Genomic DNA, 17,736 nt, shown 5'->3' with positions numbered 1-17,736 from the left:
AAACCTTATATTTTACCGGATAGAAAATTGTAATTTAATTAATTTAAGACGAGTATTTTTTATAACTACACTGAAAAAGTGATCATTATGAGTCCTTTACTATATATATTGGTATTATTTAAATTAATAAATATTTGGGATTGAAAACAGTAAAAAAATTTAAGAGACAAAATAATGAACATAAAATATTTAAAAGCTTTTAACCAACTAATAACTTAATTATATTGGCCCTGAACGGATTTTAAGCGAGTCACCTGTTTAGCCGAATTTTTATCTAATAATTAAAATTACTAAGTGGTTTTAGGAAAAAGTGGAAAGGGAATTTTCCTTCCTAAATTTCAACGTTGACCTGTTGAACACTTAAGGGAAAGTCGCGAATTGCAGGACACCCTGTGTTGTAATAACGTATAAATTTAGAAAAGGTAATTATATTATATACTATCGGTCATTAATTAGAAAATGGTTGTATGGCGCTAATTAAGGCTTTGCCACAATAAAGATCACAGAATTTTCAAATCTTTGTATTAAATTTTTGATAGATCAACGACCAATTGTTTATTAAGGAAAGTTGCTCAAAATTATCCCCTCTGCAATCCAAGGATATCATCGTCCTTAAATATATTTACAGAGATTTTTCTAAATAGAAAGATATGAAAAAAAATATTACAGATTAACTTGCATTATATTCTTTATTTTTATTTAAGTAATATTATACTTATTATAATGCATCTATGAAACAAAGGACGAAATTTGATTAAATTCTAGATCATTATAATGCACACTGTACAGTATAATAATAAGCATTCATTATTAACTATTTACAAATGTCTTTCAGATTTCGCTTTCCCGTCTCTTCGTATTATCCTCTTAGGGTGTAGGTGTAATTAATTAATTAATAACAATAAAGAATGAAAATTATATCAGCTGAATAAAGATTTCCGGAGATAACGTGGAATACAATGGGGCAAAAATAGCATCATTTTTAAAAATCTTTTTAATACAATAATAACTATCTTAATTCTACAACGATTCATAAATATATATATTCTGATATTTTTTATTATACCATAAGAGTTAATTATATATTATTATGTATATCATGTATTTTATTTCTTTATATTTGTACAATGTCAGTAGTATTTTAGATGAAAATGTCGTGAATTGTACTGTACGATATTTATTTAATTTGATGCTTCTTCTATCGAATATTAATTATTAAAGATTGAAAAATAGCTTGAAAAAGAATTTAACGAGAGTAATGAAGTATAATTCAGATTTATTATCATCTAAAAACAATGAAGTATTTATAATAAAATTTTAGAGAAGAATAGAAATTGTTATTGTGAGTTGATAATAATAAATTATATAGTATATATATAAATCATCAGGCAAAATAGTTTCAAAGATTGAAAGATGCAGAATCGAAAAAAGATGTGTCGTGCTGGTTGATACAGCAGATATTAGGTTTTGTTAATAACATTTACTCTCCGATGATATATATTAAGATGTTACTAGCCGTGAAAAAAATAACTCTTATAGTTTTTAAGGCCGTTGATTTACACATTTTCTAACTAGTTCGGATAAAAAGTTTACGATAAAAAATGTAATTGAGTTAAGCTTTCAAGATCATTAACTCTTGTAGACTTTAGCCTAAACCTTAGTCGTATAGATTTTCGCATTTCATGTGTTACGTGATATATGCACCCACACGTATAATATATATATATATATATATTTATATATATACACATTGACGATAGGTATGCATATTTATATAATGCGATATTGAAACAATCATAATTCATTCAACCAGTTTTCAAGTCAAGTCTCGATTAACGACGATGATATAACATTTTGCTCTCTATATCGTTTAAAGATAATAATTATTTATTTATTATTATATCAATAGACTGCAATAATTAGCATGGGCCATTTGGTTTTAGGACAGACGTACGGAAGAAATATATTAATTTTGATCTTTTGTTCTATTTCCGTTTTTGTGCTTATTGACATTTTGCATTACTACTCGAGGGATATGCGCACATATTTTATCTGTACTCTGTACTCCCATCACAAACAGTGTAAAAAGTGGTAGAATACGCCAAGTGGGTGAATACTATATATAGTATTATATATATATATATATATAGTCAGCATTTTGAATTATAACGTGAAGAGCTTTAGAAATAGTATAACAAAATATATGAAATATCTATAAAACATCCGTGTTCGCATCGTAACTTGTGAATATATAGGTCAATAATACAGTGACGAGTAACATACGTATACATATATTTATTACATGCTCTCATTATTACTGTATTGTACTTGCATTGGTCTCAAAATCTAGTCAATTATTTCCAGTTTTCAGATATCGGTTTTTAGCATGTCTATTATTTTGCTTGAATGTCGAGAAACGAAGTTAATTGAAATTGCGAGTACGATAAAAAAGATCGCAAAAGTCATTTATTGCAATCGCACTCTACTGTACATGCATATACAATGGTTTTTGTTTTCTATCTATAACGCATTCAAGCCTGTGTGCCACGTCAGCTCCTTCGCAATGCCTCGTACAGAGATACCGCACGCGCGCGCGTTATTAATATTATTTTATTATTACTGCACAAAATATGGATTGTCTCTTGATTGAAAAAGGACAAACGGATCCTTTTCTCGCTCTAAGCCACCATTCAACTTTTTCTCCCTTTCTCGAAAAATTTAGAATCTTTTTATTCCCACAACATTATGATAATAATTTCTCTCCTATTGTTCGTATATCGAATAAAATTAATAATAATAAATTTTCGTAAAACTTTCCGCTCATATACTTTTCAATCACAATGCCTACAAAATATATAATATATATATATTTATATACGCGATTCTATTAAAATCTACTTTCCCGTATATAGTATAGTCCTTTGACAATATAATCTTGCACGTTTAACAATTAATTTCTTTATAAAGTATATATAGATTTTCTCCATTCAAATTCTTCCTAAATTGTCATGTTCGAATTACGCTAATCGATATGCAATTTATACATATACAATAACGTATTTAATATTTTCGTCAAATTTTCACAAGTAACGATGGAAGTCTTGAACTAATACAACTGTGCATGGCTAAAGCCGTGCCCTTATCACATGTTTTCAAGATCATCTTACTATTTACATCAAAGCATTTTACAGAATTCTTATATATCTATATGTATATAATGTTTATTATTATTATTATTATTTTCAATAATATATTCATATTTCTCTGGTTTTCGATAACGCATTATTTATGCACATACATTGAAAATTATTCAAAGATCCATACATAATTTTCTTTATAAGCGAGATTGCTTGTGTTTTTCCATTAAATGACAAATAAAAGTGTCGTATATATATAGGTGTGTTTAGAAATTATGTCATGTTGAAACATTTTTGAGATATTTCTCTATAGGTTTGATTAATATTTACTCGTTTGGAATTAGTTTTCAAGCTTCTATCCCTAATACTATTGTGTCTACATATGTATATATATATATACTAATTCTCGAAATACTAGTATTACAGCTTAACGTCGATTCTTCCTCGACGAAAAAAATGTACAGTATAGACTAGATTGTATTTGCTACCATCGTAAATTGGACGTTAATGGTGTACATTGAAAACTGTTGTGCACATTATTGCTACACTAAACTTCTATTGGATGACACTTTTTTCCCTTTAAATCTTGTATAAACGAGAATGCATTGTGTCAAGGTAAAGAGATAATTCTGGAAGATGCGTCCTTCCTTCGTCATGCAATATCCAATTCAATCTTTACAGAACCTTAAAACGGTAAGCTACAGAGTGAAAGAGATTTTTCTTTAATGAGAAGAAAAATAATTAGATTTATCAGATATTAAGCTGGATTAAAGTGTTCTTAGGCGATGCTTCAGTGACTCGAAGTATAATTGTTCTTTTAAACTTTTTTATTTCCTATTTCAGTTTTCATAAGCAATTGGATCTGATATTCATTGAAATGGGAAGCGAGCATTTAACTTTATAAATTAATATTACTTTCTTCTATGTGCAATTTTCTGTACTCAGTATGGGTTACCTCTTGAATTATTGTTAAATAAGTGTTTGTTTTATTCGCGCAAGACAAATTTTGCTGAAGCTATATCGGATTATATAATACATCGGTGGATTTGTTCGCGAATTCTCTCTTTTGACAGAGATGGATTATTAATCCGCTGAAGCCCATCCTGAGTAAGTAATGATCCATTGATATTTTTTCGGTAAAGTTTTTCAAACAAAAACATACCGCCAACTTTATTTTCAATTTAGTTAAACGAGATGAAAATTATGCTCTATTCAATGTACAAGTATATGAATTTAAAGATTAACGTTCATCAGCGAGAAAGTTATGCATCATTATAAGCTTAGGGTGAAGCAATTAAATAAAAATAAAAAAATACGAAACATCAGCACAATAGTTAAGATGGAAAATGAAGAACAATTTTTCCTGACGATTTCTGTCATTACTCGAGTACAACGTTGATTCACCGATAGGATCGTCTCTTGCAATAATCGTCAATGATCACCAAACTTGTTTATTTATGTTTTGTTTTCATCACAGCTGTAAGTGTACATGGAATGATCGCAAGCATTATTATTATCGCCAGAAATGCATTTGATCGTGTGTTCATTATGCTTTTCTCAAGATTGTTCTATTAAAAGTTTTCGACTGAAACGAAATTTCTCAATTTTCCGGGCAACAATCAAAATTCGTGCAACTCGTATTCTGTAACTCGCACAGACATCCTTGTATACTGTGTTGGTATACAAAATATGATATGAACAGAGATATGAGCTATTATACTCTCCTATGATATGTTAGAATAGTGAGATATTTGCATTTAGAAACGTTGGCATATATACACGAATTACTTGAGAATCGTCGGAGGACCAATCGATCTCCGAAACTATGAAACTCTCAAATCATACAGATATGGGTGTACCCATTGCTCTCGAGGAAAATATCGAATACCTGATAACTTTTGCGTTAATTATACATACATATATATTTATATTTATATACTATATAATATACTTCAACATAGCCATTTGTGCGGTAGTTACTGTCAGCATGGAGATCTTGATCGAATTACTCGAAAATATTGATAAAGGAGACAAATTAATATAAAAAAAAAAAAAAAAAAAAGAGAGAGACAGAGAGAGAGAGAGAGAGAAAAAAATTGCGCAATACTACCATGGCTATTGGCGTTCTATACTCTGCGTTAAAGCTGATAATTTGATTACGTGCCTATTTGAATGAACAAAGAGATCAAACCGAAGCATTTGATGCTTCGGGCGACGAGATTCTGTTTTTAAAATAAAATCCATTAAATTGGCGACTGTGTAAAGTTTTCGTCAGTGGGCAAACGGGACAAAAGAGTCGGTTTGTCCGTTATCGCAGCACTATTATAGGGATTTACGGTTCAATGGTGCTAACAGAAGTCCGAGTGAGTCGAATTGTCGAATGGATCGAATTTGAGCGAGCGTGACTCTGGTAATCTATGCAGGGCGTTGAATGCTTGATAAAGGGAAGCGTTGTCCGCGTCTCCGGCGCTGAATCGATGAGACACCTTGTTCTCCGGATCCCAAGCTGAATTTGGTGCCGCTTCGTAAAATCGATGCGCTTGCCGCCGGTCATTCCGAGCATCGCTGAACACGTAGTTGCCATTGCCTAAAAATAGCGTTAGCTCTATCAATTTTTCAATCGACTCTTGTGCAGGAAACGCATCATCGTTCACCGATGCGTTGCTACATATAATTATCTAATTTTTTTCATAAGACGAAAAATACGAGGGGATTTTTGGCAAAAGTTTTAACAATGAAGAGTGAGGGCACTTAGCTATATATATATATATATATAGTGCCATGTTTTCCAGCAGACTACGGGTATACGAGAACGTATAGCTATATGCTAAATCACCTGGAGAGCGTGGTGGAGATTGCGTGGGCGTTCCAGCTAATGGAGAGAGTGGCTCGTAGGGTGGTGGGGGTGGGGAAGACGGCGAGGGTGTCGGCGACGGTGGCGAGGGTGGCCTGAGGTACACGGATTCAGCCTCGATCCCGAGGATCCTCAAGACTCGGTGAGGATTCGCTCGGACCCAGTTCTCGAACATGTCCACTGGCCAGTCGGTCTGCGTGAAAACGTCCGCCAATCGCACCGGTGGATTCCAACATATAGCGTCAGGTGGGTGCGAAGAACTCCTCGCTAGAACGCAGCTGCCTCGACTTCCTGGCATCGGAAGGTTCGGGTTGCTCTGGGGCGAACTCGCCAACATTTGCAAGGCTTGAATGGCGTTCCTCACCTGAACCAATCAAACGTTATTTAGTCTTGTTCGTTGTGGAATTTCGAAGCTTTCTCTTCGAGTTGAAAAATAATTGGTCGAGAGTACACACACACATACATACATATATATATATAGGAACAAATGGAAGTGAAGAGAAAGAGACGATAGAACTTGAGAATTTAAATTCTTAAAGATACAAAGTATGATACATAAAGATGACGAAGTGGAAAAGGTGTTTTTTGCATAGAAATATTTTCACCTCATAACTGAGGGTAGCGACGTCCTGATGCAAAGTCAGCACTTGCGTGTCTAGCCTCTCAACGGAGCCCCTGATGTGATCTTCGACAGATTCTTGAGCGATTACTTGAGCTGCTCTGCCTCTACCCAGAGCCACCCTGACTCTCCTACCATCCCTGTACTCATCCCTGCAGAACAAAAATCAAATGCCACGTGTTATCCCGATCTCCCGAAAATTCCAATCTCGACTCTTGAAGGTCGATGACGAAGGCGCACGAATAATAATGCAGTTGAAATTTTCAGCGAAAGTTGATAACTTGCCTGAATTTCGCGTGTCTCGGGCTCGAAGAAGAATGAAGGGGCGATTTGTTGGGTGGGGATAGTGGCGAGGTCTCCCCCTCTTCCGGTATATTCTCATCATCCTCGCTGATGGAGGGCAAGGGTAACGAAGATACGCCATTTACATCCGATTCCTGCTGGAATGATGGGATTACACATAATTTGCGTATTAGATTTGACGAATAAAAGCAGAGATTTATAAACGCAATGTGTACAGAGCCGTGAGATTTATGACGAGAGATTGAAAGATTTATAGGAGGATCGCTATAGGAAGGATCACGCGTATTGAGGTATTACCTCCGCTTCGTATCCTTCCCTCAAATTGTACGTAAGGTCGTGTTGTATATCGTTGGAGAATTGATGTTGATACTCGGGGTAAAGTCGAAGTACGTCGACCAGTCCTTGCATATGTATGCACTTTAAATCGCAATATGTGAGTGCTTTGACGTCACAGCTCGATTTAACTACCACGTCGTTCGGTCCGGAACCGCCAACATTGCCACCCCCGTTGTTTCCATGTTGCAGGTGCACGCTTATGTCACAGCCAACCAAATCACCTTTACCTTTAAAACACACAAGAGGGATCGTCGTAAATTCTCTCGCTCCTCGCTATATTGCCACGAGACGAGCTTTATCATGCTAATCTCTGAAATCTAATAAAAACCCAGCTTACGCGTGTCAAAGTTCAAAACGTATGGAGACTCACCGAGGATAGCAACTACCATGTTGTTCTGTACCACTTCCATGGATCCGTTGCAGAGATAGTAGATGTACGAAAGGGCGTCACCTTTGTGAATGAGAAACTCTCCAGGAGCGCAAAAATTGCTTCTGATGTGCAGGGAGAGCAGTTTTAGACAGCCTTGAGAAGCTGCCTCGAATATTGGCAAGCTGAGGATCTCCCTGTGTAGATGCATCGAAACGTCGCCTCTCAATTCTTCGGGAAACTGTCTGAGAGTCTGCGAGCGAGGATCGTTAATGAGTGTATAAACCTATATATATATATATAGGATATTGGAATGAAACGAAAACGAATTAAGAGGGGAGTAAATAAGTACCTCGTCTATGTCAATACCGTGGTTTAAAGACCACATAGTTTGAAAGTAGTCCTGCATCCTTTGCTTCAATTCCTCGGGAATTTGATGTAAGACCAAGAAATCCTTCAAGTCCCTTAACTTAGTTTGGTAAAGGGAGCGTCTCGAATACATTCTCTGGATTATGGCCGTCACATTACCAAATACCACGGCATGCATCAGAGCTGGAATGCAATCGGACTATAATATATGCTATATGTATACAGGTACGTACTATATAGATGTACAGGTCGGCCCTTCGGTTATTACCAATTCAACAATTTCGTGTTATTTGGTTAATTCTAAGAAAAAAGTTCCTCTATCATTTTTTAATCTAAGTCTTAATTAAAAAGTTATCAAGGATTCCAAGTTTCTTCGTTCGAGCTATCCCATTGGTCGGGTGGTCCTAGCTATTTTTAAAGCTTCGCAACTTTTTAACGAAGGGCTAGAATGGAAAAAGATAAAGGAACATTTTTTTGTAGAATTATGGAGACCATCCGAAGTACGTGTCTTATTCGTTGGAAATAAATTTTACCTCCTATGAGCATTGTGCAAATAGAAAAAAGTTTCTCCGAGAATGTATTGGCTGACACATTTCCAAATCCAACCGATGTCAGGCTGCTGCAGGTAAAGTATAGTGCCGTGATATAACTTTCAGTGTGCGTCACATTTTGCACGGTGATCTTCAGCCTTTCCGCCAAAGTGTGAATCCAGCCTGCGATATGCAAATATAAAACATGCGTTACATACAAGATTTTTGTCACGCGTCGAGCAGCAATTTGCTCCAATTCTTATTTGCGACGATCATCCAACAGGACTGGCGATTATTCGAAAAATTCCAAGAATCGAATAATTCCAGACAGTAAATAGGGTAAGAGGTATGCAATTAAAATTTCCTATGCGACACTGAACAATTTTCTCCATGGTTCATGCAAAATGTATCATTTGATCATTATGGGAGCAGCCGGTTAGTTATATTCAAATTGCATCGTAAAAGCCCGGGGCGACTTGTAAACCAACAACTTGGAATTCAGTTTATGCAGTTTGGGATTTGTGCCCCCTATACACGATTGAGCGGATTTGCAGCTGAGGGAGAATTTTGCGTTTCCAGGCTACCTGCAAACATACCCACTGCGCGCTGGAATTTATGTGAAGCGCGCTTTCCTATGAAATATAAGAATATCTCATAGCGTGGTATAAACTATGTGGTGTGTGCGTAAACGTATAGTCTTGTGAAACTGCCCAAGGAACAAAGGTGACACGTTGATTCTACAAAAATATCATTCTTCCACGTTTTATTCCATTCGATCCTCTCAAAGATTATTTTTGTTTTATGGTTTGGCTCTTTTTTCAATGATATCAACACTAAATGGAAGATAAAAATGTTTCTAAGGGGGGGGGGGGGTGTATTAACATTATATTTAAATTTGTTCAAACTTTAAGTGTGTCAATTGCCATAAATTATTTAATATATCTCATGTGTACTAATAAATTTCGTACACCCTAGTCGAATTTGGATTTTCTGACTCTGACCCGCAACTTTGCTTAAGAATAAGTCTCATCCATTGGTAGAAATAGAATTACATAACGCGGCTATATGTCTTGAAACGCGAAATCAGTTTAAAAAAGAAAAGACGATTTTCTTGGCTATTACACGGGACGAAATTTAATGGTATATACCGGTCGAAGCCAGGGGAATTCCAATCAGAATTTCCAATTGAAAGACTCGCGGAAAGCTCTGATCTTTGAGAAAGCAGAAAACATTGAAAATTGTTACAATTGCATAAAAAATATAGCTATATATATAGCATATAAGATATAAATATAAAATTTGAAACTCTCGAAGGTAAAAACGCGTAGCTTTGTAAAATTTATAAACTTTGTCAGCATTTTCAATAAGTAGGAATTTATCATGAAAGTTTTTTGATATTTCAACAAACGCTTGACATACAAGTTTTATATTATTTTTGAGATATTTGAAAGCCGAAGAGCGATTTCTCGCGTACAACTTCTACTTTTTCTGGGGCTTCTTGAATCATTAAATATCGAGAATAGAAAACGTCGAAAGGAGATTTCTTCGTGTCTTTCCGGAAGTCCATTGTGGACCGTAATCCTTTCTCTCTTTCAAGGAAAACCATTCGTTTAAGATGTTACTTATCTCGGACAAGCGTAACATATAAATAATGGTAAAAGTGGGGAAACTGTTTCCCGAGGATTTCTCAGTAATCGATTACGTTTGTCAGCACCTCGCGTTTTCTCCACACACTATTTTCTTCGGAGAAAGTTGCTAATCGAAGATCGACCGAAATCTCCGGACAACAAATATTTTAACCACCGAGATGGATTGCAAATTGTTTCTTCTCTCTGGAGCATCGATATTAATAAATGACGAATAAAAAGAGAAGCATGGAGTAATGAGGAATTTTTAATTAATAGTGCGGGGGTGTGCGTGATGTAATATAATTATTGGGATTATTGTTGGAGTAATTAAGCGTCGGTAGTTCCTCTAAAAGGAAAGTTTCCGAGCGAAGTATAATCTTAACTTTGTGAAGGGGTAGCAGCAACCTGGAGGCTTCAGTTGCTGAAGGGAACTTGTACGAAATGGCACCCCAGAGACCGATTGCTGTACGTCAAATTGTGCACAATTTATATGGATATACTTAAAGCTATAGATAGATATTTTTAGTGAAATCTGTTCGTATAAATTTGTTTCAAAGCAACAGGCTATTGACTGTATATAGCAAACTATAATACTATCTGTGAAAGATTTATTCAAAATTATACAAAAGTGTTTTATGATAACTTCTCCTTGGTCTTAAAAAAATACAAGAGAAAACCTGAATGCAAGATCAACTTCATGGTAAAGGTTTATTATTGCATATTTTGGATAGTCGAAAGTGTGTAATTAAGAAAAAAGTCTTGGAGTACTATAAAGTAATTGATACAGTCAATTAGGCTAATTTGCTGGTGAATCTCGTAGTGGGTAGGAGTCACGCGAAATAGAATCGAAGTATAAGCTGGAAGTCACCTGTGAAAACGCTGATCGAGGGTGAAGGTCAAAGGAGAGCTGCGTCTCAATCAGCTCCTGATTAATACGCCCGTATAAGTACGTTCAAAGGATAATTACAAAGTTGTACGAAACAGCGATTTATCGATGAGCGATTAATGTGTTTTTCCACGTTTATTCAGTTTTTACACAAAACATTTGTTAATTTTAAAATCGTAATCCTGTAACGCGTTAAAAATTATAAGGACATAAATTCTTCTTTATATCTCCAAAAAGTAAGATATTCATTTTTGATACAATTGATAAATGAATAAAATTTTCAAACTTTTGTTTTATTAACATTATTAGGCTTTAATTTATCATGTACAATGCTTACCCAGATCCCAATCCTTGTCGTTCCTCAATCTTTCTTTCTCAGCGATAACGTACCAGATGCACGCCAGCCAATGAGCAACCAAGATAAAAAACAGCATCAGCATCGTTAAAATTACAGCACTGTACTGTGAGTACCTATCCATTTTTTGCAATAATCGTGCTAACCTAAGCAGCCTGGTCAATTTTACCAGATGGATGTTACCGTGACCCGATTCCTATGTAAAAATCAAACGAAGATTTTGCACGTTTAAAAATGCACACAGAGTTTGCACAGTAAAATAAAGAGTAGAGGGAATTATAAAATAGTTCTTATAAATTTTTTAGGTCTAGCCCTTGATAAAAACTTATTCAAGATTATAGGTTGTTCTATTAGTTAACGATTTATATCAGCTGTAACTGGCTGGTGGATTATTCGACCAATAACAAATTTGGATTGAAAGAATTTTTGATGATTAATAACATTTTTAATAAGAGGCTGCTCTAAAAAAATGATCAAATATTTTGTTTCCTTAAAATTCTCTCCTCTACATTTAAGGTTTTTTGATTGACACCTTCGGATATTGAATTAACCCCCTACATACATAATATTACTCGATGTATATTATAATTGTATATTAATTTTCCAAGTGTACGTTTAATTTCCTATTTGCATGCCAAAAAATGAATCTCCTCGTTATTTCATCAACGTACGTTCCAATCGGCTCAAATTTCCAACAGTTCAATTTTCAGCCGTAGAAAGCTGATTAACACATTTTCATTCGTCAGTTGGAACTGTCATTCTATCGCGACGTGATTTCAGTAATTAAAAAATGAATTTTTAATTGTTTTAAAGGCTTAAAGTGGAAAAGTTTACCTTTCACAATTATAATTATGAATTTAAGGTTTATAATAATTGCTTACCTCGCCACTGTACACATCGGATGCGTATAAGAAATCAAATGGTAAAGCTGCTACGAGATCAACGAAAAACCAGCTTTTCACGTAGTTTAAAGCGATGCTTTTGCTATTGCTCACTACCTCGCCTTTCCTGCTCACGTAAGTAGTTCTGAAGTTCAAAACGATATCTGGAAAGCAAACAAAGGTTTGTAATGAGAGATTGAACGTGAACGTGAGATTGTGCTAATAATATAATTGTAACAAAATACAAGTATTTATCGTTAATTATTACAAGTAAAAAGCAACCAGCCAGGAAATTTCTGAAAATGCTGTGAAGATTACAGTCATCTAGTTAACGAGATGTAACAGAAATTTGTGTCTAAATTCGATTCCCCTTTATAAGGCAAAGTTTAAAAATCTTAATTATTACAAAACTTTCATTGTGTGGTTTGAGTTTTTTTTGCATAACTACGTCTAATTATGGATGAGATGGTGAGATGTTGAGGCATAGTCCTAATTAAGTGAGATTTGAAAGGAAATCACAGAGAAGACTGACGTTTTGAGCTAAATACAGCAACATCGTCGGAACTTTGTGGAAGAGCAACAATAATTAGCTGTACTATCGGATATAGTTTCTAATGTTAAGCGAAATGTAGCTTGGTAAGCTGATGCATCGCTGACCAGTTTAGCTTCCTCAATTTCCCGAGAGCGTTACGCTCGGTCTGCTATTACCTGTTGTTCGTGGTATCGAATCATTATTCGTCTCGTATAACTAATTTACGCATTGGACCAATTACATCTTAAATGATACGTAAAGTATTCACTTTTAATTCAAGAAATTCATTATGAGCAATGGTCGAACTTTTTTATAATAAATCCTTGTATCAGCAAATATATAACGATAACCCTGCAATATTTAAAATTAAAAAACATTCGACGTTTTACAAAGTTCCTCAATCTCACAGCGAGTTTCCACAAAACTGGAAACTAATACTTTTGTTTCCAACCTTCTTGTATACCCTGTATAAGAATAAAGACTCCAGGCCATTTATTAGCAATTCTGGACCGTTTGAAATAGTGTTTTATGGCGAAGGTGAAATTAATGCTGACAAAGAAGGAGTTCAAAGGGTCGAAATTTTATTACGTTTGATAAAATTGTTGGATGAAATCGTGTCAGTGAAGGGTCGTGGTACGATAGGGTCTGAGCAAGTGGAAAAAGTGGACTTTGGTAGGGGAACTCACCGATAATGAAGAGGGCTTCGACTACAACGTCGCTGACCATCGTTGGCCTATCGATGTTAATGAAGCTCGCGTTGTACGGGACGATGATCGCTACGTAAAAAGTTGCCAGGAGAATCAGCCAATCCCAGCACGATTTGAAACCTCCATAATGACTTAAAATGAACTGAGACTTTTTTACCGCAGACGTCTTATATTCTGGCAAGGGAGCCGCGCTGGAATGCAGAAGAGTCTGAAAATTTCAATGGAATGGATTCGATTGGAATACTCCATCTATACATATAGTATATATATATATATATATATATATATATTGAGTAAAAATTTCGCATTTTTTTCATACTCACGCTATTTAACTTAATTTTGTGTTTACTGTCCTGCTTATAGTGGCCTGACAGTTGATAAAGGACGGCGCGACTTCTTCTCCTGCCATAATTCGCCGGTGGTGCTTCCGGATCGAGGTTACCATTCGCATCTAAAAAGTTCACAGCTTTGTTACTTTTTTTTAAACGTATCCTGGTTTAACAGCTTCTCTGTGCACCGCAGTCACTTAAATTTCAACAAGCTTCTCTATATTGCATTTGACTATGTTTAATGGTATATTATAAATCGTGAGAGTCGTATGAAAAAGTGCAGTTTTTCAGTTAAATCTACGTATATATAATAATAGCGTGTATATCAAAAGGTATTATTCTCGTAGAGAAATAGTTTAAAAGCTCAAAAACTACAAAAAAAAAGAAAAAAAAAATGAACAATTATCTTTTGTGAGGGTGCTATATGGTATTAAGCCAGTTTATCCTTTCAGTGGAATATTTCGTTAATTGAAACAAAATTATCAAATATTTCATTGCTTTCTAATTAACGTGTGGTACGATTGACTCTTATGAATGGATCAACAAAGTTTTCATACAATAAAATGCTGCATGCTGCCTCTGATAGATTAATATTTTTTCATGGATATTTCTCTAATTGCAATTAAATTATTTTTCGATACTCGCGGTGAAAAGAATATTTCTCAATTTTTGTGGGTAGCTTCGAATGTTGAAAGGTGGCTGAAATATTGGAGCGTGCTATTTCGTGGATGCGTGATGTAAAGATAAGGTAAAATAAGATTTTTAAGTATCGAGTAGAGCGTGAAGAGCGGTGTTGAAAGCGTGGAAACGACGGGAACGTGAATAATGTTACATCTCGTGTCAGATCATACCGGAAACGGTTATTGGTTAGAGGAATTGTTACGCAACCGACCGGTGAGCGTTGAAAATCGTCCCGTCGAGCTGATTTTTAGCAAAGCATTGCCGAAACTCACCACTGTCGGGCAACTCACAGGGCGACTGATTTTTCGTGTGTGTGATGTCCTTGTGGGATGCGAGAAACAGGACCACGTCGCCCTTCTCGTTCTTTATTGGAACGATGTCGAGAAGGCAGTCGAATGGTGTTCCTGTGAACAGAAAAAGCAACAAAAATTCCTCACTCGACGATCAACCACAGTGTAATATATTTCTCGCTTCGTGAATTATTGTTATAGAATATTCAATGATAAATTAAAGAAAATATATAGATCTATATGTTTTCTTAAGAATTGAAGAGCAAAATTGTTCGTTTGACAGTAACAGAAATGTGGTAAGAAGAAATAGAAATTTTTGGAGTAATTCGTTTACTCGAGGACAGTTGCATAATTTGTCCATTTGTTCGGGGTAAGAAAGGCAAGGAAGGCATCATAATACACGAATGATTAATTGCCAACAGATATTCTTTGGGAGAATCTACAGCAATCTTCTCTCAGCTTTGGACAATTTATAACGCTTTGAAAAAGATTGCTGAATAGGTGAATATAAATCACTGTTCGTCCTTTTTAAATAAGGGGGAATGCAATAACTATAAGCGCGTTGAATTTTAATAAGTCAACCTATCGGTTTACCAAGACTCGTTGGGAAATTCCTCGCTTTTACGAGGAAAAGCGTTTTTGCCAGAGTGCTAATGGCTATAGAAGTTATAATAATAATAAATTGAGCAGATGAGATTTTTATGGCTCGCTAGGATCCTTACCGTTCCGTTTGTAAAAGACGACCTCTATTTTTAGCTCAGTCTTGCTCTCGAGGCTCTTGTTGATCATCGCTCGGTCCTCCTCCTTTGTTTCCGGTCCATAAAGGAACTTGCAAGCGCAACCCTTTTGCATGATTTGCGCTCGCGCAAATCCTGTCAGCTCGCAAAACCCGTCGGAGCAATAAACGATGGGATACGTGGTCTGTACCTGCGCATTTCCCAGCACGAAGTTGCTATCTGCAAACAGATAAATATCGTACAATCTGATTAAACTCGTCCAGAAGGCTTCCCTGTAGACAACTTCGTCTAGCAAAACACATTTTTGTCATTATTTTATACCTCTTAATTGCTCTCAGCACGTTCCTACGTGATCGATCGAAACTTTAGATGTACCGAGGATCCGCTGGATAAAACCATTCGGACTAGGAACATAAAGTTGCGTTTATCTTTGTAACTGGAAGAGATATCAAATTTTACTATAACACATTTCCGAATGCAAATTGAAAGATGCATCGAAAAGGTTGTATGAACAAATTTGATATCTCTTATGATTACGAAGATAAACGGAACTTCGTGTCCATCGTCCAAGCTGAGACAAAATTTTCATCCACGCAATTAACACTATTTTTCATCGTTTGACATTTTCTTGAAAATTTGTCTTAATTTGGCTGATGGTTTTATCCGACGGGTCCTTTATATATTATGTACTGTCGACTTATCGTTATGCTAGTCGAACTAGTGGAAGAACGCTGCGAATTTACCTGTACCTGTTTAGTCAAAGAAAAAATATCATTTCTGGTTAATGCGTTTATAAACGCTAGATCGTGCCGGGGCAAAGTTTTCTCTGGCAAGTTGGGAAAGCTTATACAGGACGCGCTGAATATGGGAATTAAGATTCTTGGCGTGTGCTTTAGTATCGTTAAGACCCAACGAAGAGCTTTGGTAAAGCGGAGACTGGTGGTATTTACGCAGAAAACTTTGGAGAATCGAGTAGTTCGAGCTCTGGTTGCACCGCTATAAGGGGAAAAATAAAGCTTCGGCGTTATCGTCTGAAACGTGCTATGCTTTTACCACTGCCATGCTGAATTCTATAGCATACTTTTATTACCGGGGAAAACTCGGATCCCAAACCTCTTCCTTTTAACTCCAAAACTATAAAACTTTGTTGCATTCTCTATTCTATCATACGATTGGTTTCTCTCGACAATGTTTTTTCCTCTGCGAATCACTTTCAGAAACAAACGCCTCGCAATTAGCCGAGGTTTTCGTAAAACTATGATTTCATGCGAATAATTGTCAATTACTAGATGCAATGCATCTCCAGTCGTCTAGAATTACACAAGAATCAACGAGAAGCACCAACGTAGCGTGTCAATCGACTAATTAATTGTTGTCAACTGCTTCAAATTTGTACTTGGTTCGATAAATATATTTTGCTTTCTAAACACTCTCTTTTTTCGACACGGTATATTTCACAGTTAGCTTTTTTAATCAACTCGTTCCGATCAATCAATTTTTGTACCGTGAAGCTAGCCTCGGTTTTTTGTGTTTACATTGTTTAGAAAATGCTTAAAATTTTCTATGGGTTTTTATATTTAAAGAAAAATTTATTACAAATGTATTATATAATTTTGTTCAGTGTCCTTCTCGAAGACTCAGCGTTTCTCAATTATATCTTTCTGGGTTGTAAAATGTTTAGAACCCTGGCAGAGCTTTCAAGGCTGAGTAAGTTTTGTTTGAGCGGAAAGGACAATTTTTCAAATGGAGCATGCCAATTTTCCAGCTAGGAAGAGTTTGCCTTGCAGAAGAATCCTAGTCGATGAAGGAGAAAGGAAAAATCAAGTCGCGTAGATATGTGATTTTTTGAAGTCTCGAGGCTTGTCTTTATCAGGGATTCTTATTTTTCAAAGGGGAGCATGCGAGATGAGCACTATTGTCTAAAGATTTCCGTGCTCGGTGGCGCATCCGCTGATTTATGAGACGCCCTTTGAAACCTTATATCTTCCAGCTCTTTCTTACCACTCTTATCCAAAAGCTTTTTATACCCACCACTAAACTTCTACTCCACCGAAGCAATCAATTTTGCGTTTAAACAATTACGAACAAATTGTGCCAATTTCGCGACAAGAATTATTCCGAGATCAAGAATAATACTATTAGCTGCACCACTCGATGAATTCATCGTGAAGCACCAGTCGATACTCTCGCTCTCT

The 17,736-nt window shown here is 35.6% G+C and overlaps 1 protein-coding gene across 5 annotated transcripts in view; it reads right to left on the bottom strand.

Annotated features, from left to right (window-relative positions):
- Positions 1–562: 562 nt before the first annotated feature.
- Elk (Eag-like K[+] channel) overlaps positions 563–17,736 on the bottom strand; it is a 67,162-nt gene continuing 49,988 nt past the window's right edge. For 2 of the 5 annotated variants that reach the window (XM_066730637.1, XM_066730638.1), the window contains 14 exons: positions 15,527–15,760; positions 14,787–14,918; positions 13,828–13,955; positions 13,484–13,712; positions 12,266–12,429; positions 11,367–11,580; positions 8,519–8,698; positions 7,969–8,168; positions 7,620–7,902; positions 7,211–7,476; positions 6,896–7,050; positions 6,597–6,762; positions 5,974–6,355; positions 564–5,724 (listed from right to left, as the gene is read on the bottom strand). In XM_066730637.1, coding sequence (XP_066586734.1) covers positions 5,486–5,724; positions 5,974–6,355; positions 6,597–6,762; positions 6,896–7,050; positions 7,211–7,476; positions 7,620–7,902; positions 7,969–8,168; positions 8,519–8,698; positions 11,367–11,580; positions 12,266–12,429; positions 13,484–13,712; positions 13,828–13,955; positions 14,787–14,918; positions 15,527–15,760 — 2,972 coding nt within the window. In that variant the 3' untranslated portion in view covers positions 564–5,485. Of the gene's footprint in view, positions 5,725–5,973; positions 6,356–6,596; positions 6,763–6,895; positions 7,051–7,210; positions 7,477–7,619; positions 7,903–7,968; positions 8,169–8,518; positions 8,699–11,366; positions 11,581–12,265; positions 12,430–13,483; positions 13,713–13,827; positions 13,956–14,786; positions 14,919–15,526; positions 15,761–17,736 lie in introns of all 5 variants that reach the window. The other 3 variants (XM_066730639.1, XM_066730640.1, XM_066730641.1) reach the window with 3 other exon arrangements.

Source organism: Prorops nasuta, unplaced genomic scaffold (assembly GCF_024137725.1).
Source record: "Prorops nasuta isolate Cenicafe-Biocafe unplaced genomic scaffold, Cenicafe_Pnas_1.2 PNAS00008, whole genome shotgun sequence".
Taxonomy (NCBI): Eukaryota; Metazoa; Arthropoda; class Insecta; order Hymenoptera; family Bethylidae; genus Prorops; species Prorops nasuta.
Note: the sequence above shows the minus strand (reverse complement) of the source record. Positions and strands in the feature narration are given on the sequence as shown.